The sequence below is a fragment of the Salvelinus sp. IW2-2015 genome, linkage group LG6.1 (genome assembly GCF_002910315.2).
Source record: "Salvelinus sp. IW2-2015 linkage group LG6.1, ASM291031v2, whole genome shotgun sequence".
Lineage (NCBI taxonomy): Eukaryota > Metazoa > Chordata > Actinopteri > Salmoniformes > Salmonidae > Salvelinus > Salvelinus sp. IW2-2015.
Window position 1 is genome coordinate 20,104,445 of NC_036845.1, and position 23,823 is coordinate 20,128,267.

General features: G+C 41.8%; 2 protein-coding genes across 3 annotated transcripts in view; one reads left to right on the forward strand and one right to left on the reverse strand.

Annotated features, from left to right (window-relative positions):
• The window catches only part of LOC111965284 (inhibitor of Bruton tyrosine kinase), a 143,505-nt gene that overhangs the window by 27,534 nt on the left and 92,148 nt on the right, over positions 1–23,823 (reverse strand). The window contains exons 1-2 of one of the 2 annotated variants that reach the window (XM_070444062.1): positions 3,359–3,545; positions 1,258–2,200 (exon numbers count right to left, since the gene is read on the reverse strand). The exons of the other annotated variant lie outside the window; for it this stretch is intronic. Of the exons in view, the coding sequence (XP_070300163.1) occupies positions 1,258–1,587 (330 nt within the window). The 5' untranslated portion in view covers positions 1,588–2,200; positions 3,359–3,545. Of the gene's footprint in view, positions 1–1,257; positions 2,201–3,358; positions 3,546–23,823 lie in introns of those variants that run through there. 2 annotated transcript variants of the gene reach the window in all.
• Positions 8,032–10,323, forward strand: LOC111965287 (trophoblast glycoprotein-like). Its single transcript, XM_023989369.2, has one exon. The coding sequence runs from the start codon at positions 8,584–8,586 to the stop codon at positions 9,712–9,714; it is 1,131 nt and encodes a 376-aa protein (XP_023845137.1). The 5' UTR covers positions 8,032–8,583; the 3' UTR covers positions 9,715–10,323.

A 23,823-nucleotide genomic window follows, 5' to 3' on the forward strand; every position in this document is an offset into this window, starting at 1 on the left:
GCTGTTCACAAGAAGCATTTCCTGATGTGAACCACGCCTCGAACAAAAGAGATCGCAGAAGACCTAAGATTAATCATTGTTGACTTGCACAAACCTGGAAAGGGTTACAAAATGATCTCTAAAAGCTTTGCTGTTCGTCAGTCCACGGTAAGACAAATTGTCTATAAATGGAGAAAGTTCAGCACTGTTGCTACTCTCCCTAGGAGTGGCCATCCTGCAAAGATGACTACAAGAGCAGTGCAGAATGCTCAATGAGGTTAAGAAGAACCGTAGTGTCAGCTAAAGACTTACAGAAATCTCTGGAACATAATAACATCTATGTTGACAAGTCAACGATACGTAAAACACTCACTAAACAAAAATGGTGTTCATGGGAGGAAACCATGGAAGAAGCCTCTGCTGTCAAAAAAACACATTGCTGCACATCTGAAAAAGCACCTGGATGTTCCACAGCGCTACTGGCAAAATATTCTGTGGACAGATTAAACTACAGTTGAGTTGTTTGGAAGGAACACACAACACCATGTGTGGAGAAAAAAAAAGGCACAGCACACCAACATCAAAACCTCATCCCAACTGTAAAGTATGGTGGAGGGAACATCATGTTTTGGTGCTGCTTTGCTGCATGCTATCATCGACGTAAAAAATGAATTCCCAAGTTTATCAAGACATTTTGCAGGAGAACAAAATGCTATCTGTCCGCCAATTGAAGCGCAGAAGGCTAAATTGCTTAAACAGAAGCAAATACTGTAGTGGCCCAGTCAGAGTCCTGACCTCAACCCGATTGAGATGCTGTGGCATGACCTCAAGAGAGCGGTTCACACCAGACATCCCAAGAACATTGCTGAACTGAAACAGTTTTGCAAAGAGGAGTGGTCCAAAATGTCTCCTGACCGTTGTGCAGGTCTGATCCGCAACTACAGAAAACTTTTGGTTGAGGTCATTGCTGCCAAAGGAGGATCAAACAGTTATTAAATCCAAGGGATCACATACTTTTCCCACCCTGCACTGTGAATGTTTACACAATAATGACAATATGCTCAATAAACGTATAATTGTTTGTGTTTTATTAGTTTAAGCACACTGTTTGTCTATTGTTTGACATTAATGAAGATCAGATCAAATTTGATGACCAATTTATGCAGAAATCCAGGTAATACAAAAGGGTTCACATACTTTTTCTTGCCACTGTATTGTAGAGGCCAAAGGAGGCCCAGTCATCTCAACATTAGTTCTGAAACACAGAGGGAGACTCACCTTAACAAGTGACATGAGGCAGTGGATGTGTCCGTAGAAGACGCTGCGGTGCAGGGCGGTCCAGCCAGACTCCTTGTCCTTCACCATGAGGTCAGCGCTCTTCCTCTCCAGCAGCCACTCGAGCAGGGCCCTCTTGCCCAGCGAGGCGGCCAGGTGCAGGGCCGTGCGGCCGAAGGCGTCCCTCAGTGTGGCCGCGTTGTGGCAGTGAGTGTTGAGGAAGGCCCGCAGGCGCCCCTCTGAACCCTGCGTCAGCGCCGCCACCACCTCATCTGCATGCCGCATGGAGCGGCACTTTGGCGTGCAGTCCGGGGTTGCCATCACCATGCTCATCCTGAGTGACTTCTAAACCTTGCTGTGAACTCCCCGCTCTAATGCGGTCACGGAGACCCTGCTCCCCCTACACTCCCAACTCTAAAAAAAACACTGAAACACCCTTCAGTACAACAACAAACCCTAAGATAATGCTTTAAGGGCAAGTCAGTTTGACTTTGAAACTATAATGTTTTAATGTAGCTGCTCTCAGAAGAAAATAGAAAAAGGTGGGAGATTGTTATGGGGTGCTAGAATTGTGCTTGTGTTGAGGTTCCACCGCACCCTAGCAACCCCAGGGCCTTGTTTTAGGTCATCTCAGTCCACCATGTCAACCCAAAGCTCAACACAACCAAATGTGTTTGAAACATACAATGGCATCAGGAAATCATTAAATAAACATCTACAAATACTATACTTATATAAAATACAAATATACTATAAATATTTCCAAAAATACTTTAAAACTTTTTTTTTTTTTTTTTTTTTTAAATACAATATTTTACAAAGGGCAACAATTCATTAACGCTCCAGAAGGTCCCTTCAAAAAGTCCATCCAAATTGAGGGGAAAGGCCCCCTTTCCCCCCAAGACGCACAAAACCCTTCTCAAAACTCCATAATTGTATTAGGAACCTGGGGAAGAAAGGGTGGACACAGTCATTAGTTATAAAACACTGGAAGTACATGCAAGGCAGAGAAAACAACTGGATTCATAGCTACACAACATAAACCTGGCATGTACTAAATTTGTCCACAACGCCACAGAACAGGCTTATTCAAAGCGCCAAGAACAAATACATGCTCTGGAAAATCCAACATACCCATCTTGCTCTTTAACTGTACTATGCTACATAGATTAAATGGTTCAAACCTAGCAAGCCATGTTGAAAGGTCAACAGAGAGGTCAAAGTGCAGTTCAGCACCCCAGATATGCAGAGACAACCAGCACGGATCAATTGACTTGACCCTACTGTGCCTATAATAGTAGCCCATTGACTCCATGCCAAAAATACTGCACAAACTTTTTAGTAACACGAAAATAAACAAGGGTATCAAAACAGGAACATGCAACTGCAACAGTTTGTCTGTTTCCACATCATGCACAGTTTGGAGTTGTGAAAGTGAAAAACATGAGTATAATAAAAAAGGTATTTAAATAAAGATGCATTGGTCTGAAAAACACCTGTTCTGTGTATGGTGTGCATTAAATGTCCACAGTGTAGTGAACATAGCTAACATATCTTGATTAGCTAAGTTAGAAGCGGATACAGTCGACGCTGCTTCCATCTACGTTACCTTACTTGCTACTTAGCTAGCTAACTAACATAGTTACCCTAACGTCAAGTCTCTTAATAAGGAGAACTGCACCAGACAATAGGCCTCCATTTTTTTTTTTTTCACTGGGCTGCTAGTTACAATGTAATCCAGTGGTATTGCAACTAGTTATATACATGTACAACAACGTTTTTCACCATGATTTAACAGTTTCCTGAATCTTTCACTCTCTAAATCATGGCTAGTTACCTGCTACGTTGATAGCTAGCTAGCATTTGATCTTGGAAAGCTGAAAATTAGCTACAAACCATTAACATATTGGACAATCTCTCAAATACTTTAATCTAAATAAAACTTGTTATATACGGCACGGGTGACGATGTATCGTTGGTTGTTAGTCTGATGTGACCATTGAGGTCTGAATGATGTTACTGACGTGATGATGTTTAGTTAGATTAGCTATGCTAGCGAGTTGCATTGAAAATAGATTGCCACGATCACATTTCACTTTCTCACCTGTCGCTAGATGAAGACGAAAGTGGTTATGAAGCTTGCGCCAATGATACACATCCACTGTGTCATCGTTTCAAAAATATACATCGCTAAATGCTCTTATTAAACCTGGATATTTGGACAAAACAGATGCTATTCCACAGTTAAGTAAGGATCCAAAAAGGAGGGAGGCTGGGCAACACGGAGACTTCTGATTGGTTGAGAGATCTTGTTATCCCGTTTTCAATTGGACGGTTTCACAATAATCGCTTTAGATCATCAAACGAAAGTCTGGTCAAACCTCAGTGGTCTGGTTGCATTTGTCAATGTGGAGTTGATTAAGCACTTTATATTGAAAACTTGGCACAGGTACTGAATGACTGCATTAAAAATATGAACACCGATATGTGCAGCAGTCACAGGAGAACGTATATCTTCTAGCCACATATGTAAATCCCTGATAGCGCCCCCTGTCACAGATGATTGGCACACTGTCAAAATAATTCCTCTCGATGATTGACGTCACTGCTTGGAGAAATAGGCTGTCTTTTAATAAACTAAAGGTGACACCTACTCTGAGTTATGAGCTGGGAGTAGACTAATTACATGAATGTATTGATTGTTTAATCAACACAAAATGTTGTTGTTTTTACCTTATCACTGGTATCTCTGGTCCTGGGGGTGCCCAGAGTAGGTCCAGGTTTGCCTACCCTTGGGCCACTGGTTTCCAACTTGAAAATAATACATCATGACTTCAAGTAATAAATGCATGAAGGTGTTGAATTTTTTTTCCTTTAAAGGAAAAATGATTTCTCCTCCACATCTCTTAATTTCAAATGATGGTCACGTGGGCTCCAGTTTAGAATAGATAAGGGGTCAAGGTTGGAGCTAGGGTTAGACGTTGGGTTCACGCCAGAGCTTGACACACAATTACATATTGATGAGTATTTCCTTCTCGAGTCACACATTTACTTTTTTTGCTACGATAGCAGCATTATTCTTCTTAATCCTAGGAGAACAATTCTGCTGCTGAGTAAGATCAGGAGGCCAGTCATTAGAAACCACCACTAATGAGGAAAGAGTGCAGTCAGAAAGACTTTGGTACATGCTTTGGTAAAACTTTAAATTAGGTTATTCTTCAAAACTTATGCCTGTGTAGTTATGAAGAGTTTCAATTCAAAACACTATATATTCATTTTCAGAAATGTTGGTAAATACACTTTTTTAGTTTAAAGAACGTAGGAAGGAGATTGGTGTGTTTTTTCACCATCTAATCATGACATGGGGTTGTTAAATGACAGGCATGTATTTGTTTGAAACCTATCACTAGATGGTTTTATTTCATGGAGACAAACATTTAGTTGCAAAATGAGATACAATACATGGCCAAAAGTATGTGGACAACCCTTCAAATTAGTGGATTTGGCTATTTCAGCCATACCCGTTGCTGACAGGTGTATGAAATCGAGCACACAGCCATGTGATCTCCATAGACAAACATTGGCAGTGGAATGGCCTTACTGAAGAGCTCAGTGACTTTGAATGTGGCACAGTCATAGGATGCCAGCTTTCCTACAAGTCAGTTCCTCAAATTTCTGGCCTGCTAGAGCTGCCCCGGGTCAACTGTAAGTGCTTTTATTGTGAAGTGGAAACGTCTAGGAGCAACAACAACTCAGCCGCGAAATGGTAGGCCACACAAGCTCACAGAACAGGACCGCCAAGCACTGAAGTGTGTAGCACGAACAAATAATCTGTCCTCGGTTGCAACACTCACTACTGAATTCTAAACTGCCTCTGGAAGCAACGTCAGCACAAGAACTGTTAGTCAAGAGATTCATGAAATGGGTTTCCATGGCCGAACAGCCCCACACAAGCCTAAGATCACCATGTGCAATGCCCCACGTCCGCTGCAGTGGTGTAAAGCTTGCCGCCATTGGACTCTGGAGCAGTGGAAATACGTTCTCTGGGTTGATGAATCACGCTTCACCACCTGGCAGTCCGACGGACAAATCTGGGTTTGGCTGATGTTAAAAGAACGCTACCTGCCCAAATGTAGTGCCAACTGTCAAGTTTGGTGGAGGAGAAATAATGGTCTGGGGCTGTTTTTTCTGTTTCGGCATGACAATGCCCCCATGCACAAAACGAGGTCCATACAGAAATGGTCAGTCGAGATCGGTGTGGAATAACTTGACTGACCTGCACAGAGTCCTGACCTCAACCCCATCGAACACCTTTAGGATTAATTGGAAAGCCAACTGCGAGCCAGGCCTAATCGCCCAACTTCAGTGCCCGCCCTCACTAATGCTCTTGTGGATGAATGGAAGGAAGTCCCAGCAGCAATGTTTCAACATCCAGTGGAAATCCTTCCCAGAAGAGTGGAGGCTGTTGTAGCAGCAAAGGGAACTCCATATTAATGCAGATGATTTTGTAATGAGATGTTCTCATTACAAAAGAACAGTCAAAACTGTTCGCTGCTCTGGCACCCCAATGGTGGAACAAACTCCCTCACGACGCCAGGTCAGCGCAGTCAATCATCACCTTCCGGAGACACCTGAAACCCCACCTCTTTAAGGAATACCTAGGATAGGATAAAGTAATCCTTCTAACCCCCCCCCCCCCCTTAAAGAGTTAGATGCACTATTGTAAAGTGGTTGTTCCACTGGATATCATAAGGTGAATGCACCAATTTGTAAGTCGCTCTGGATAAGAGTGTCTGCTAAATGACTTAAATGTAATGTAAAATGTAATGTTCGACGAGCAGGTGTTCACATACTTTTGGCCATGTAGTGTTATGTCTGCCTCACTCTGAGAAAAAAAAGTTGCACTACAAAGTGTTACACAGTTAAATGTGACACATAATTACATTTTAATAAAGAACTGTACAAATGTATTTGTGACTTAAATATGAAAAAATAGGCCTATATTTAACCATCATATGAGATCTGGGCTCTGGTCAAAAGTAGTGTACAATACAGGGAATAGGGTGCTATTTGGGACAAGCCCAACTAAACGCTATAGCATGAGGATAGATTTATTATAGGTAGAATTTATATGTTAAATATACAGGATACTTCTATTCCAGCTAAACAATGAGGTATATATATATATAGCGTTTTGCAGGGGGGAAAAAACATTTTAATACACATCTAAAATCTATGGATTAAAAATCTGAGAACAGTAATATTTTACACACACGAATAAAGGTACACATAAACATTTATTTCTAATGAAAAAAAAAACGTGAAAAATTGGTGGATATACCATTTTGGAAATAAACTATTTTTATGCTGCTCTCCTTCATTTGGACCAGATGAAGTTCTTAACTCTTGGTACCGGAAGATCTGGTGAGCAGCAGTTTAGCTATTTTACAAGAGGATAAGTTTCTCTTATGTAATTACAAAAACATTACAATGGATCACTAAAAGTTATGTTAGTAGGTTTTTATCAATTAACATCACTAGAGTAATTACAGTGCAGGTAGCCTAACGGTTAAGAGCGTTGGGCCAGTAACCAAAAGGTCACTGGTTTGAATCCCTGAGCCGACTAGGTGATAAATCTGTTGATGTGCCCTTGAGCAAGGCACTTAACCCATATTGCTCCAGTAAGTCGCTCTGGATACGAGTGTCTGCTAAATGACGTAAATGTAACTACATGTATAAGAGCATGAATTTTACTGTAAACCTATGTACTATTTCTCTCTCAATCACACACACACACACACACACACACACACACACACACACACACACACTAACAGCAGTGCTTGGTTTCTCTCCACCCCAGAACTTCATCAGTGTTATGCCCTGGACCCTGGGGACTTTGTGCTCCTCATCAATCAATTAGGATTATATATTGGCTGTTAACTCATATAAATGAATGATTACTGTCTAAAATGACACATGTATGGCCGCGGGAAGATGTTCTGGGTTGGGGGTGCTGTCGGGTGAGGGGGATCTAGTTCACTAATTTTGTTGGACAAAAAAAAGCCATATTTTATTTATTATTATATTTTTTATTTATTTATCTGCAGCACCCTCAGAACCCCTACTTCCCACGGCTGGCTAGGCTCACATTTTACAGCTGGCTATTCTAAAAAAGTGCAGGCCAGTAGGCTATAGTACATTAAACCACCCACATTATGCTCTATCTTTTGATTGTCATTCCCCTCTAAAAGCACATAATAGCCTACATTAAGTGAGGAAGTGCAGTACACAACCAAAGTGATGGATTTTCACTTGACAATAATCTTTCAATTGAATCATAAAGTCTGAGACTAATGGGTTCTTGTGTTCTGAGGTTTAAAACTGCATTCCCTTAGCTCTCCAGCACATTGGCTGAGTGGCACTCATATCTACAATGTATCTGACTAATGATATTAAATAATATGCTATACATGTTTACAGTTTCCAATAATTGAGTATAGTTGATGATGTGTTTGATTTTGGATCGAAAACCTTTCATTAGATCAAACTAGGCTACTTCTGCTATGAAGCAGTGGTTTATTTGGTGCCATAGCATTTTCTTGACCATTAGGGAAATGCCCAATAGAGACTGCACATATTGTGATTGTATATACATTTAAATAAATAAAGGAAACAAGAAATGTGAGCAATAATAAGGATATATAACAAATATTTAATTTGTTGAATGACAACATTAAGTTACAAAAGTTTCATTGCTCACCCATTGTAATGGAACATGGTATAGCCTAAGCCTTGCAGTGGTTTGGCCGTCGCAGACTAATTTTTCTCATACCCCGCTTGGAGAAGGGTCTATTCTTTTGATTCGAGGGAAGCATCGTTGGACCAAGTGTGCTCAGATACTTTTGTTCGAACATTATATCGTGTTTTCTGTCCTCGGAATCTAATGGCTATTTACGCACTTCACGTAAACGACTGACTCGAGCGTGTGCGAATACATTTTAGTGAGAACTGTGCGATAAAACGAACGTCAACCGGATTTGAAAGCCCCACTAACACGAGGAGCATGGTGAGAGACTGGTTGGCAACAAAAACTTTTCTCTTCGTAAATGTATGCAAGGATGCTGTTTAGCTAATGAATGTAATCGTTGCCACCCAGTTTAAATCGGAAGTGAAGCTATTTCCTTCAGGAAAAAGGTTGAAAAGTAGCATTTTGCATGTGGAGGACAGGAACTTGAAGGTGGAAAAAAAAAACATTTGTAACGTTACACGGTCTACGCGTTGTGCTTCGTTTCATCTATCAGATTCATTGGAACCAAGGGTGAGAAAATGCGTTTTGTGAGCTCATTGTTATGTTGTAAACTTGAAGAAACCCGAGAGAATACGACTCTGCATCGTTTGTGGGTTTTCTTTGCTGTCCTTGTTTCAAATTCAGCCTGTCCTGACAAATGCGTCTGTTTCACATCCACGGTAAAATGTTTGAACCAGGGCTTATTCGCGGTTCCACAGCCATTRCCAGCAAACACTAAAACCCTGTTCATTACTGGGAACAACATTTCCCATCTCACTGCTGTGTCTTTCCCTGTGCCCCTTGAGCAGTTAACAGACTTGTATCTCACAGGAAACCAGGTGGAGCTGGTGGACCACAATGTATTCAACAACTTGCCAAATCTCAGGCTGCTAGACTTGAGTAACAACAGGATTCTGCATTTTAGTGCTCAAGCCTTCCCCGATAACAACAAACTGCTGGACCTTAACCTCAGCAGGGCTTTTTACAACCATACTTCCATGGATGAGCTCTTCAGTCTGCTACGGAGTGGCGGAGCCCTTCAACTTACCCGCTTAGACCTGTCCAACAATGACCTGGTGATCCTCCCTGAGGACATGTTCTCCCGCCTCTCCAACCTCACCATCCTCAACCTACAAAACAACTCCCTCATTTTCATCCAGAATGGGACGCTGAGTGTTCCTCGGCTACGTGAGTTAGACTTGAGGGACAATGCCCTGAGGGAACTACCCAACACTACACTGATGGACTTCAGCCTCCAGCCTGGGCTTCAGGTGCATCTGGCAGGAAACCCTTGGCTCTGTGACTGCAATATCGAGGACCTTGTGGCCTGGCTGAAAAGCTCTGAGCAGGTCACAGACAAACAGAATATGACCTGTTCTGACCCTGAGGTTCTGCGGCAGTTACCGTTGCTCCAGATAAAAGAGTTGGAGTGTACCTTTTCAGGTGAAATGAAAGGTGTGCTGGAGACCTCGTATGTCTTTTTGGGCATGGTGCTGGCCTTGATCGGAGTGATCTTTCTGCTGGTCCTCTACCTCAACAGGAAGGGGATCAAGCGGTGGATATACAATATTCGGGACGCATGCAGGGACCACATGGAGGGCTACCATTACAGGTATGAGATCAACTCGGACCCCAGGTTGGCCAACCTCAGCCTCAAGTCAGACATTTAAGAGGACTGCTATGTAAGCCAGGGCCCCACAGTGACTGAGGCATTGTGACTTGTTATGAGCAAGATATACAGGAGCAACTCTTTAGTTCCGGAGTGTTCCAGCCTGCCTGCAACCCACTCCACGGTACTGTCTAGACTTCTACACCAGTCATGACGACCCACAATCTGCCACCACGCATGCCCTTGGCCCCTGCAACGCAGTGTGTGATTATTTGTTTTTACTCCTTTTCAAGCAGTTCAACATTCCATGGGTTGAGAATCATGACTCAGATGGGGTTTGTGAGCGGGCTCTCTGTAATATAAAATGTTCCCTTGAGCAAAAAAGGATGGTACGTAAAACTCTAACAGACTTATTTTGACTGGTAGTAACTAGGCTATATACACACATCTATATCCTTTCTGCTGGTTATATTTTAATCACATTTTTGTTTCCACTTTCCTTACACTGCACAGTGTTGCTATGCTTGTTTAGATGTCTTTATTCCTTTTTAATATAATGTGATTATTAAAGCACTTGCTAATTTATCTCACTCGTATTGCACTTGTTAGGTGGACATTATCAACATTTTTTTATGATGTACAGCTGAATAAAATGTATTGCGTTGCTGTTTTCCTTTCTCGATTGAGGTCCTTTAAACTCCAGAGACTGAGGAATGTGGAGGTATTTTGGGCAGCAGAGATTCAGGGTCATGAAATGGAGAAGTGCACACTCATTGCAGATTCAAACACATGCAGACAGAGGTCATCATGCTACAGTCAGCACCAACCATACCACACAGGCAAGACTTTACATGTCACCTCTATACATTAACAAGCTCTCTGTCAGCTCGTGCAGATGAGACATTACAGGCAGACGCCATTGAGTGTCCAAATTTTACTCTTAAGGAGGTGAGAAAAGGCTAACTGGGACTTTCGAAGGTGGCAGAATGACCTTGAAGATTAATTGATTTTGAAATACTTTCCAATTAAAGTTAATTCATCTGCCACTCTATTTGGGAATCTAGAYGTGAAGGAATGTTTCTGTCCAATTTAATCCCTGCAAGGATTTGGGTAGAAATCCCTGGCGCGATAGTCAAATGATTGCATAGCTCCGAACCAACCATTTGACGTCTAGCCAATGGTATTGAACAAGCTCTTTGGTTCAACTACACCAAGTACAGGAATGGCACTCATTCAAAGCATTCCAGCGTTGTGAGTGCAAACAGCTGCAAAAGGGGAAAGATAAGTGCTGTGTTTCCTGACAAATGCTAAGGAAGGTACACAGTACCCAAGGTTCTTACCAGGAGGGCACTCTACAGGCAGTATGGTATGGAAATGAGCTCAAACTCTGCTTTAATCTGCAGTGTTTTAGGGGTGTACCTGGCCATTACCTCACCATGCACATAGAAGACCACCCGAGAGGTAGTATGAGCTAACAAGCACAAAACAGAAACACACTAAGTCTCTGTGCACGRCTAACTACTACCTTTGCATAGCCCTGAGCTACTGTACATATCCTCTTACCATAACAATGCCCAGACCTCCCTCAGTCACTAGTGATATGTGTTTGAATGTTAGTGGCTCTTGTGTAAACTGTTTTTGTGTTTCACAGGTCTGTGATCATACAGMGATTGTGTCCACATTTTATGCAGTGTGTGGGTGTTAACCATGTTTCTTCATCCCTCACTCTCAATACAAAGACAGTCTGTGTACAGGGTCCAACAAGGATAATGCATTAAAACCATTACCCAGTAGATACATTTTAACCCCGGATTGACTATGGAGATGAGTTTAAAATATATAGGCCTATCACGTATTACGTCTGCAATCAATCTTCCCAAGGCATTGTTTGCTTTTAAATAAGCCAATAAGGTATCAGAAGTAGAGGCTAGGCTATCCATTTCAGGAATTCATTGTTTTTGTCATCATTCATCTTAGTTCCTTTCCAGCTAACCACCATTGCTATTTATTTATATACACACTACCGTTCAAAAGTTTGGGGGTCACTTAAATGTCCATGTTTTTGAAAGAAAATTACTTTTTTTTTTGGGGTCCATTAAAATAACATCAAATTGAGCAGAAGTAGTGTAGACATTGTTAATGTTGTAAATTACTATTGTAGCTGGAAACGGCTGATATTTAATGGAATACCTACATAGGCGTACAGAGGCCCATTCTCAGCAACCATCACTCCTGTGTTCCAAGACTAGTTGATTATCTGGAGCATCAGCATTTGTCGGTTCGATTACAGGCTCAAAATGGMCAGAAATAAAGAACTTTCTTCTGAAACTCGTCAGTCTATTCTTATTCTGAGAAATGAAGGCGAGAAATTGCCAAGAAACTGAAGAGCTCGTACAATGCTGTGTACTACTCCCTTCACAGAACAACGCAAACTGGCTTTAACCAGAATAGAAAGAGGATTGGGAGGCCCTGGTGCACAACTGAGCAAGAGGACAAGTACATTAGAGTGTCTAGTTTGAGAAACAGACGCCTCACAAGTCCTCAACTGTCTTGATTAAATAGTACCCACAAAACACCAGTCTCAACAGTGAAGAGGCGACTCCGGGATACTGGCCTAGGCAGAATTCCTCTGTCCAGTGTCTGTGTTGTTTTGCCCATCAATCTTTTCTTTTTATTGGCCAGTCTGAGATATGGCTTTTTCTTTGCAACTCTGCAATATATGTAGTGTTTTCAGTAATATCATTACCAATCTCCTTAATCCCACCCYTCAGCTACTCTCAACCCATCCCACCATGGCCAGCCCGCTCATTTGGCAGGTTTAGGCCGCCGTCTACGGCGGCAGAWTGACATGGGCGGAATTTGAGGTCAACTGACCAAGACGCACCTCCAACAACACATAAAACCTCACATAATTCTGCCCAAAAACAATGACAATTTCTCTTAACCAGTGGCATATTGGCTTTTTAGTTGAGCGTTGATGCCTCTGTGACAAGCAGTGCCCACTTTATCAAAGGCAGGGGCGCAAAATATTTTGCTTGTCCATTCCCAGCGCGCCTCACCAGGGTGCTGTTGGAGAGACGCATGCTGCGGCATTCCACCAACGTTGCGTCAAAAAAATAATCTAACATAAATCATGTAGCAGATATAGGTTATGGTAGAAAGAGTATGTGGCCTTTTCTGTAGTCTACAGGCTGGAGATAAAATGTATGACAATGCAATAAAACGGACACTTTTTACATTATCCAGGTTTCTCTGATCAAATAGCCTAACCTAAATGGCGCTCAATAAAATTAAACATGTACTATCACATCAACAAAACATGTCCTAAAAACAGGGCAGGTCAAAGAAATTGACAATATGGAATGGACAATCACAACTATTGTCCAGGAGTTTCACCCCATTGTAAGTATCAGTGATTTCAAGTTTGTATCCATCATTTTTTGACAAGCTGATCATATCGAAAAAGAAAATACTTCTGCATTTCCCGCTGTGTAAAGACATTGCAAATAGGCTCACGATAACTGCTTGAAAGTTGGGTAGTTGATTTTCAGAGCTTAAATAGCCAAATTGATTAGTCACATGAGTCAGGACTAATAAAGCCAATGCATCAGCCCATTTTACGAACGGTGGGCCTACAGCATGGATGGGCATTCATAAAATTCCATTGCTGGCCAACATGGTAGGATACCCCAATAAGCAAGAGCAGACGTCTTTTCGACATCTTTTTTTTAATCCTGTAGATTTACCACATAGATGGGCATTCATAAAATTACATTTCAGGCAACGCTGTCGGTTACACCTCACCGTCTTTTTTTGGTGAGTCCGGACTTAATTTCCACATCGACAGACATTGGTCTTTGGTCCGGTCTGGACCAGCCTTGATTTGGCCCAAACATAGACGTCTATAAATTACTTATTTTCAACTTTCATTCAGAACCCAAAATGTGCCTGATTTCAACATCCATAAAATAGATCTAGAAAATACATATTTTCAACATACGGAAAATAAGTAGCCTATTTTAAACTTTCATTCAGAACTGAAAATTAACCTGATTTCATCGTTGGGGAAAATATGTATTGTTCAACATCCAGAACATTTTAAACATATGGAAAATATATTTTCACATTTAATTCAGAATTTAAATTGAACCTAACTTCAACGTCTGGAAAATGTTTTTTTTTTTTTTTAATTTTCAATGTCATTTTGCTTACTTTTTTGGTTTCACCAAGAGCGGCAGAAAGGCAAAGACGTGCCATGCATTCCACCTATCACCATAGACCAGAAGCCACATGTCTCATCACAGCAAAATATGCAGAGCTGAGATTTTTGGGTGCCCTATATACACTGCTCAAAAAAATAAAGGGAACACTTAAACAACACAATGTAACTCCAAGTCAATCACACTTCTGTGAAATCAAACTGTCCACTTAGGAAGCAACACTGATTGACAATACATTTCACATGCTGTTGTGGCAAATGGTATAGACAAAAGGTGGAAATTTTAGGCAATTAGCAAGACACCCCCAATAAAGGAGTGGTTCTGCAGGTGGGACCACAGACCACTTTCTCATTCCTATGCTTCCTGGCTGATGTTTTGGTCACTTTTGAATGCTGGCGGTGCTTCACTCTAGTGGTAGCATGAGACGGAGTTTACAACCCACACAAAGTGGCTCAGGTAGTGCAGCTCATCCAGGATGGCACATCAATGTGAGCTGTGGCAAGAGGTTTGCTGTTCTTCAGTGTAGTGTCCAGAGCATGGGAGGCGCTACCAGGAGACAGGCCAGAAACATAGGAGACGTGGAGGAGGCCGTAGGACGGCAACAACCCAGCAGCAGGACCGCTACCTCCGCCTTTGTGCAAGGAGGAGCACTGCCAGAGCCCTGCAAAAAACTCCAGCAGGCCACAAATGTGCATGTGTCAGCATATGGTCTCACAAGGGTCTGAGGATCTCATCTCGGTACCTAATGGCAGTCAGGGCTACCTCTGGCAAGCACATGGAGGGCTGTGCGGCCCCACAAAGAAATGCCACCCCACACCCATGACTGACCACCACCGCCAAACCGGTCATGCTGGAGGATGTTGCAGCAGCAGAACGTTCTCCACGGCGTCCTCCAGACTCTGTCACGTCGTGTTCACATGTGCTCAGTGTGAACCTGCTTTCATCTGTGAAGAGCACAGGGCACCAGTGGCGAATTTGCCAATCTTGGTGTTCTCTGGCAAATGCCAAACGTCCTGCACGGTGTTGGGCTATAAGAACAACCCCCACCTGTGGACGTCGGGCCCTCATACCACCCTCATGGAGTCTGTTTCTGACCGTTTGAGCAGACACATGCACATTCGAAAATCTCTCCCCAGCTATTTTGCGCAGCTGTCAACATTTTTTTGTCCTCAAATGAAACTGGTATATTTTTCTATTTATGCCGACCTTTTTCAGACTATTTGTATCTTTAATATATGGCAGACAAAAACGTTTCCTACCTTCTCCCCCTTCCACTTGCCTCCTCCATTTCTGCGGTAATGCTGCAATCAGTTGATTAACTTTGAGCAAACTTTCCCATATATTTTCGAAAGCTGCCTATAAGTCCACCATTCCTATTCAAAATATCATTAATAAAACATTTTTAATCCAAAAGCAATGTGTTTTTATAAATCAGTATTTCTTAATAATCTACTAGAGAACCAGTTCGGGTTTAAATATAATTTATGTATGAGTAAAGCTTTTAMTGAGAGGTTTAATGCTTTACTATTTAATAATTTGAGCCCCCCAAACTCATATTCATTACATAAATTGGCATGTTTAATTTTGTCTGGCTTAGTGTTCAAATAGAGCGAAATATTTTTTGCTCATACGATTTAAAAAATGAGTCGTCTGGAGTAGGCGGTGCCATTACTAATTCACCGAATACAACCGGTGTAGACCTTACAGTGAAATGCTTACTTACAAGCCATAAACCAACAATGCAGTTAAGAAAAACAAGTGTTAAGAAAGTATTTACTAAATAAACTGAAGAGTTATATAAAAATAACAGTAATGAGGCTATATACAGGGGGTCAATGCAAATAGTCCGGGTAGCCATTTGATTAGCTGTTCAGGAGAAATTATGGCTTGGGGGTAGAACAGTCTCTGACTAGGGTGGCTGGAGGCTGGCAATTTTTAGGGCCTTGCGCTGACRCTTGCTATAACTTAATGATGGTGTTGGAGTCGTGTTTGGCCACACAGGGAGTACAGGAGGGGACTAAGTACACACCCCTGAGGGGCCCCAGTGTTGAGGATCAGCGTGGCAGACGTGCTGTTGCCTACCCTTACTACCTGAGGGTGGCCCGTCAGGAAGTCCAGGATCCAGTTGTTTAGTCCCAGGGTCTTAGTGATGAGCTTCATGGGCACTATGGTGTTGAGCTGTAGTCAATGAACAGCATTCTCACATATGTGTTCCTTTTGTCCAGGTGGGAAAGGGCAGTGTGGAGTGCGATTGAGATTGTGTCATCTGTGGATCTGTTGGGGCGGTATGAGAATTGGAGTGGGTCTAGGGTATCAGGGAGGATGTTCTTGATGTGAGCTATGACCAGCCTTTCAAAGCACTTCATGGCTACAGACGTGAGTGCTATGGGTTGGTAGTCATTTAGGCAGGTTGCCTTGGTGTTCTTGGGCACATGGACTATGGTGGTCTGCATGAAACATGTAGGTATTACAGACTTGGTCAGAGACAGGTTGAAAATGTCAGTGAAGACACTTGCCACTTGCCAGAGCTCATGCTCGGAGTACACATCCTGGTAATCCGTCTGGCCCTGCGTCCTTGTGAATGTTCACCTTTTTAAAGGTCTTACTCACATCGGCTACGGAGAGTGTGATCACACAGTCGTCCGGAACAGCTCTCATTGGAAGTAAGTAAACTGTGATAGGACCAAAGAGTTAATAAATGTAATTTTTCTATAAATAGACAGGTATCTATCTACCTCTCCATGGTTGCAGAATCTTGTCTATTCTAACTAACTTTCTATTGAAATTGGTTGTGGTAAGTGCATTTATACTTTTTTAGATATGAATACCAGGTATGTCTACTTCACCATCAGACCATTTTATTGGTAAACTACAAGGTACTGTAGTGTAAACGTTGTGTCTTTTGACGATCCAAAACATAATATGGTACACTTATCGTAATTCGGTTTTAGTCCTGAGTCACTAGAAAAGTGATCTAGATCTTCAATGAGACTGTGCAGGGATCCAGATTATGGACTTAAGAAGAAACTTGAGTCATCGGCATACACTGACACTTTTGTTTTTAACCCCTTGATGCTCTTGTTGTATCTAATTTTAATAACTAGCATTTCGATGGCCATAATACATAGATATGGAGACAATGGGCAGCCTTGTTCCTCGACAGCTCAATACTTTCTGAGATGTAACAATTATTTACTATTTTACACCTGGGGTTGCCATACATAATTTAATAATTTTACATAAGAGATTCACCAAAATTAAAATAGTCCAGGCATTTATATATAAATTATAGTCGTACTTTATCGAAAGTATTTTCAAAATCTGCTATGAAGACCAGGCCTGGTCCTGCATCTTTTATGTTTCATAATGTGCTACTGTTTCAATTAATTGTTTTATATTATCTGGTAAAACCTTTTAAAATTATTTTCTTTGTCATGATTTTCACATCACAACATTGCAGTGTAAGAGGCCTCCAGTTTTTTAAATGAACTGGATCTTTTACTTACCACATAGGTCCTGTTTCAGTAGTAATGAAATCAGACCTTGCTGAGTACACAATAGTCTACCATTTTTATAGGAGTAGTTAAAACATGCTAATAATGGATCTTTGAGTACATCAAAAAATACCTCTACTGGTATACCAACAAGCCCTGGTGTTTTTTCAAACTGAAAGGATTTAATTTCCTCAAGAAGTTCCTCCTCTCTAAGATGGCCTTCACACAAGTCTTTCTGTACATAGATTTTAGATTATTATTATTAGGAAGAAGTCCTTACAGTTAACATCTTTCAGTGGAGATGGAGGAGATTGAAAAGTAAACATATGCTTAAAATATTTTGCTTCCTCTTTCAAAATATAATTTTATGAATCATGGATGACTCCTTCGTTTGAAACGAGTTTCTGTAAATTATTTTTGGTAGCATTTCTATGTTGAAGATTCAAGAAACATTCTGTGCATTTTTCACAATTTTCCATCCAATTTACTTTATTTTTGTAATAAATTACACTTGATTGTTCTTGAATAAGTTCCTCCAATTATTTTTGTTTTTCCTCTATAGTAGTTTTATTGCCATCTGCCTGTGCTGTTATTTCCTTTATTAGTCTATCTTTTGACCATGACTGATTTACACAAGTTTAACTTATAATCTACCCCGACAAAGCCATGGCAAGATAGCAACGAAGCACATGCAGTACGAAAATCTAGAGTAGGGGTGTCCAACCTACAGGATGGTAGCTCTCCAGGAACAGGTTTGGAGAGCCCTGATCTAGAGAGCATAAACCTGCAAAACCAACCTCTCCACACATATTTTATTGTTTTATTCCAATGAGATTTACTGTCACTGGCCTACACACAATGTCAAAGTGGAATTATGTGTTTTGAAATGTTTACAAATTAATAAAAAATGTATATGTAATATCTTGAGTCAATATGTATTCAACCGTTTTGTTATGGCAAGCCTAAATAAGTAAAAATATAATAAGTTGCATGGAAAAGGAAAGGGGGGATACCTAGTCAGTTGTCCAACTGAATGTATTCAACTGAAATGTGTCTTCCTCATTTAACCCAACCTCTGTGTCTTCCTCATTTAACCCAACCTCTCTGAATCAGAGAGGTGCGGGGGGCTGCCTTAATCAACAGCCACGTCTTCAGCACACGGCTTTGGTAACAGGGGTATTATAAAGGTAGGGGAGGGTGTGAGGAGGTTAGGGTCTCTTGCTACGGTAACGGGTATTATAAAAGGTAGGGGAAGTGTGATGGGGTTAGGGTTTCAGACTACGGTAATGGGTATTATAAAGGTAGGGGAGGGGGATTCCCTCTGTGTACAATAATAGTGTTTAACATGATTAGTGAATGACTCTCATCTCTGTACCACACATATAGATAATTGTAAGGTCCCTCAGCCGAGTAATGAATTTCAAACGTAGATTCAAGCAAAAAGACCAAGGTAGGTTTTCCGAAGCTTCACAAAGAAGGGCACCTATTGGTAGAATCAATATATGACTTCTGGCGCCGACAGATGGCCGCCTCGCATCGCGTTCACAAGAGAATTCTCTTCGATTAGAATCACAGCCGTATATATCCCCCCCAAGCAGACACATCGATGGCCCTGAACGAACTTCATTGGACTCTATGTAAACTGGAAACCACATATCCTAAGGCTGCATTAATTGTAGCTGGGGATTTTAACAAGGCTAATCTGAAAACAAGACTCCCTATATTTTATCAGCATATCGAATGCGCTACCCGGGTGGAAAAAATCCTGGACCATTGTTACTCTAACTTCCGCAATGCATACAAAGCCCTGCGCCGCCCTCCTTTCGGAAAATCTGACCATGACTCCATTTTGTTGCTCCCAGCCTATAGACAGAAACTAAAACAGGAAAGAACATTGATGAATACGCTGATTCGGTGAGCGAGTTTATTAGCAAGTGCATCGGTGATGTTGTACCCACAGCAACTATTAAAACCTTCCCCAACCAGAAACCGTGGATTGATGGCAGCATTCTTGCAAAACTGAAAGCGCGAACCACTGCTTTTAATCAGGGCAAGGCGACCGGAAACATGACCGAATACAAACAGTGTAGCTATTCCCTCCGCAAAGCAATCAAACAAGTTAAGCGTCAGTATAGAGACAAAGTAGAGTCGCAATTCAACGGCTCAGACACGAGCGGTATTTGGCAGGATCTACAGTCAATCACGGACTGCAAAAAGAAAACCAGCCCCGTCACGGACCACGATGTCCTGCTCCCAGACAAACTAAACTTCTTTGCTCGCTTTGAGGTCAATACAGTGCCAACGACACGGCCCGCTACCAAAACCTGGGTCTCGACCCCGCCCTGTGCAACTGGGTCCTGAACTTCCTGACGGGCCGCCCCCAGGTGGTGAGGGTAGGAACCAACATCTCCACCTCGCTGATCCTCAACACTGGGGCCCCACAAGGGTGCGTTCTCAGCCCTCTCTTGTACTCCCTGTTCACCCATGACTGCGTGGCCATGCACGCCTCCAACTCAACCATCAAGTTTGCAGACGACACTACAGTGGTAGGCTTGATTACCAACAACGATGAGACGGCCTACAGGGAGGAGATGAGGGCCCTCGGAGTGTGGTGTCAGGAAAATAACCTCACACTCAACGTCAACAAAACAAGGAGATGATTGTGGACTTCAGGAAACAGCAGAGGGAGCACCCCCCTATCCACATCGACGGGACAGTAGTGGAGAAGGTGGAAAGTTTTAAGTTCCTCAGCATACACATCACGGACAAACTGAAATGGTCCACCCACACAGACAGCGTGGTGAAGAAGGCGCAACAGCACCTCTTCAACCTCAGGTGGCTGAAGAAATTTGGCTTGTCACCAAAAACACTCACAAACTTTTACAGATGCACAATCGAGAGCACCCTGTCGGGCTGTATCACCGCCTGATACGGCAACTGCTCCGCCCACAACCGTAAGGCTCTCCAGAGGGAAGTGAGGTCTGCACAACGCATCACCGGGGACAAACTACCTGCTCTCCAGGACACCTACACCACCCGATGTCACAGTAAGGCCAAAAAGATAATCAAGGACAACAACCACCCAAGCCACTGCCTGTTCACCCCGCTATCATCCAGAAGGTGAGGTCAGTACAGGTGCATCAAAATTGGGACCGAGAGACTGAAAAACAGCTTCTATCTCAAGGCCATCAGACTGTTAAACAGCCATCACTAACATTGAGTGGCTGCTGCCAACATACTGACTCAATCTCTAGCCACTTTAATAATTCAAAATTGGATGTAATAAATGTATCACTAGTCACTTTAAACAATGCCACTTTATATAATGCTTACATACCCTACACTACTCATCTCATATGTATATACTGTACTCTATACCACCCACTGCATCTTGCCTATGCCGTTCGGCCATTGCTCATCGATATCTATTTTTATGTACATATTCATTCCTTTACACCTGTGTGTATAAGGTAGTTGTTGTGAAATTGTTAGATTACTTGTTAGATATTACTGCATGGACAGAACTAGAAGCACAAGCATTTCGCTACACTCGCATTAACATCTGCTAACCATGTGTATGTGACAAATAACATTTGATTTGATTTGAATACACCCAGTCACTACAAAGATACAGGCGTCCTTCATAACTCAGTTGCTGGAGAGGAAGGAAACCGCTCAGGGATTTCACCATGAGGCCATGGTAATAAAAAAATAGTTGAATAGTTATTTAATCAAGATATCAGTATTTTATTTTCATATTGTTTTTGATAAATGTTGTAATTTTTCTTCCAATTTGACGTTACACGATATTTTGTGTAGATTGTTGACAAATAAATTACAATTAAATTCATTTTAATCTCACCTCGTAACACAACAAAATGTGGAAAAAGTCAAGGGGGGTGTGAATATGTTCTAAAGGAGCTGTATTTTATTAATGTAGCTGGACTGGTCTGTGTTAACAATCAGAATTAGTATAATATTACGTCAACATATTTCAGTTATATGTTACCCAAAATATTGTAGTCTGATCTCTCAATTGATGAGGATTTCACTTGTTCCATTGTTGCTTTTGAGTCTGCTAAACCAACTCCTGCCAAAGGCAGCTGGCCTGGGGGTCTTTTTAATAGCAGAGAGCTCTGTGTGTGTGTGTGTGTGTGTGTGTGTGTGTGTGTGTGTGTGTGTGGAGACTGACAAGTAGCCTAGCGCAGGCAGCAGTGGATGAATCCCAGTGGACGTACAGTAGCCACACCTTCTCCTCCCAACAGGGGAATGTTCTGTCCTTCTGTCCCGGGAGGCGATACAGGTGCATGCTGCACAATACACACTCCACGCTACACTATCTCACGTTTCCACGGCGACCATCTCAGCCCTCACTCACGCCACTCGATGACTTTCTGCGAGGAACAGCACTCTGTATATTTTTAATAATAAGGGTATGCTACGCGCCCCTGGGCATACTTGGAGGAGCAGGTGTAATTACATGGGCAATGTGAGGAGTTGAGGGGGTGGAGAGAAGTGAGACTGATGAAGAGAGGGAGTGTTCTGACCACTGGACAGACCCTTTTGTGCTTGTTAAAACAAGTCTCCAAACAACTCCAACAAGTCTCTCATCACACCTGCTTGATTTATTTTGTTAAGGCCAGAAAGGCAGGAGTCTATCACACAGAGAGAGAACTGTTTCTGGTTTTTTATTACCACACACCAGCCTGTTGACAGAATCCAATTCACATTCAGAAAAAGCAGGACTGATGTTGTTTGTCACAGACTAGAAGCCTTGTTACAGATACACTGAATGTGAATGGGAGTGTGACAGTGAGACGTTCTTCTTCTTCTTTTGCTTTTCCTGTTGTCATCCTCCTGCCCAATATGTACCCTACTGATTTCCATCTCTCTTCGTCTCCACTTTCTACCAATACAATTGTTGAAATGACATGGAAAAAACATTGATTCCAACCTGTTTTTGCCAAGTGGGTATTGTATGCTCAAAGAAAATAGGTCACTTCTATTATTTTATACTAATGCAATTGCTCAGTGAAAGAGATGTTGTTTAACAAGTAATAATTTATTTTCTCAAAAAGTAGGGGTCAAAACTATTGAGACCCTTGTTTTCAATACCGTTAAATATAAACCCAATCAAGCAAATTGTATTTGTCACATGCGTCGAATAAAACAGGTGTAGAACTTACTGTGAAATGCTTACAAGACCTTCACCAACAATTCAGTTCAAGAAATAGAGTTAAAAATATTTACTAAATAAAAGTTTAAAAAATCAAATCAATCAAAAAGTAACACAAGAAATGTACTTCACAATAACAAGGTTATATACGGGGTGTACCGGTACCGAGTCAATGTGCGGGGGTACAGGTTAGTCGAGGTCATTTGTAAAGTGAATATGCATAGATAATAAACAGCGAGTAGCAGCAGTGTAAAAACAAAGGGGAGAGGGGGTAAATGTAAATAGTCCGGGTGGCCATTTGATTTGTTTAGTTGTTCAGCAGTCTTATGGCTTGGGGGTAGAAGCTGTTAAGGAGCCTTTTGGTCCTTAACAGCACTCCAGTACCACTTGCCATGCGATCGCATGGCAAGTGGTACTGGTGTTCTCTCTGCTATAGCATGGCAAGTGGTACTGGAGTGCTGTTAAGGACCAAAGGGCTCCTTAACAGCTTCTACAAGTCTAATACCTCACCTTGCAGTCTAATACCTCACATTGCAAGGATAACTGCACTAAGCCTTTTTCTAAAATGTTTTATGAGTTGGAGAACATATTGGGAGGGATCTTAGCCCATTCGTCCATACAGAATCCTTCCAGATCAAATCAAATTTTGTTTGTCACATACACATGGTTAGCAGATATTAATGCGAGTGTAGCGAAATGCTTGTGCTTCTAGTTCTGACAATGCAGTAATAACCAACGAGTAATCTAACCTAACAATTCCACAACTACTACCTTATACACACAAGTGTAAAGGGATAAAGAATATGTACATAAAGATATATGAATAAGTGATGGTACAGAACGGCATAGGCAAGATGCAGTAGATGGTATCGAGTACAGTATATACATATGAGATGCAACAACCACCCAGCCACTGCCTGTTCACCCCGCTATCATCCAGAAGGCGAGGTCAGTACAGGTGCATCAAAGCTGGGACTGAGAGGACTGAAAAACAGCTTCTATCTCAAGGCCATCAGACTGTTAAACAGCCACCACTAACATTGAGTGGCTGCTGCCAACATACTGGCTCAACTCCAGCTCATTAATAATGGAAATTGATGGGAATTGATCAAAAATGATCACTAGCCACCTTTAAACAATGCCACTTAATATAATGTATATGTATATACTGTACTCTATCATCTACTGCATCTTGCCATCTTTATGTAATACATGTATCACTAGCCACTTTAAACTATGCCACTTTTATGTTTACATACCCTACATTACTCATCTCATAG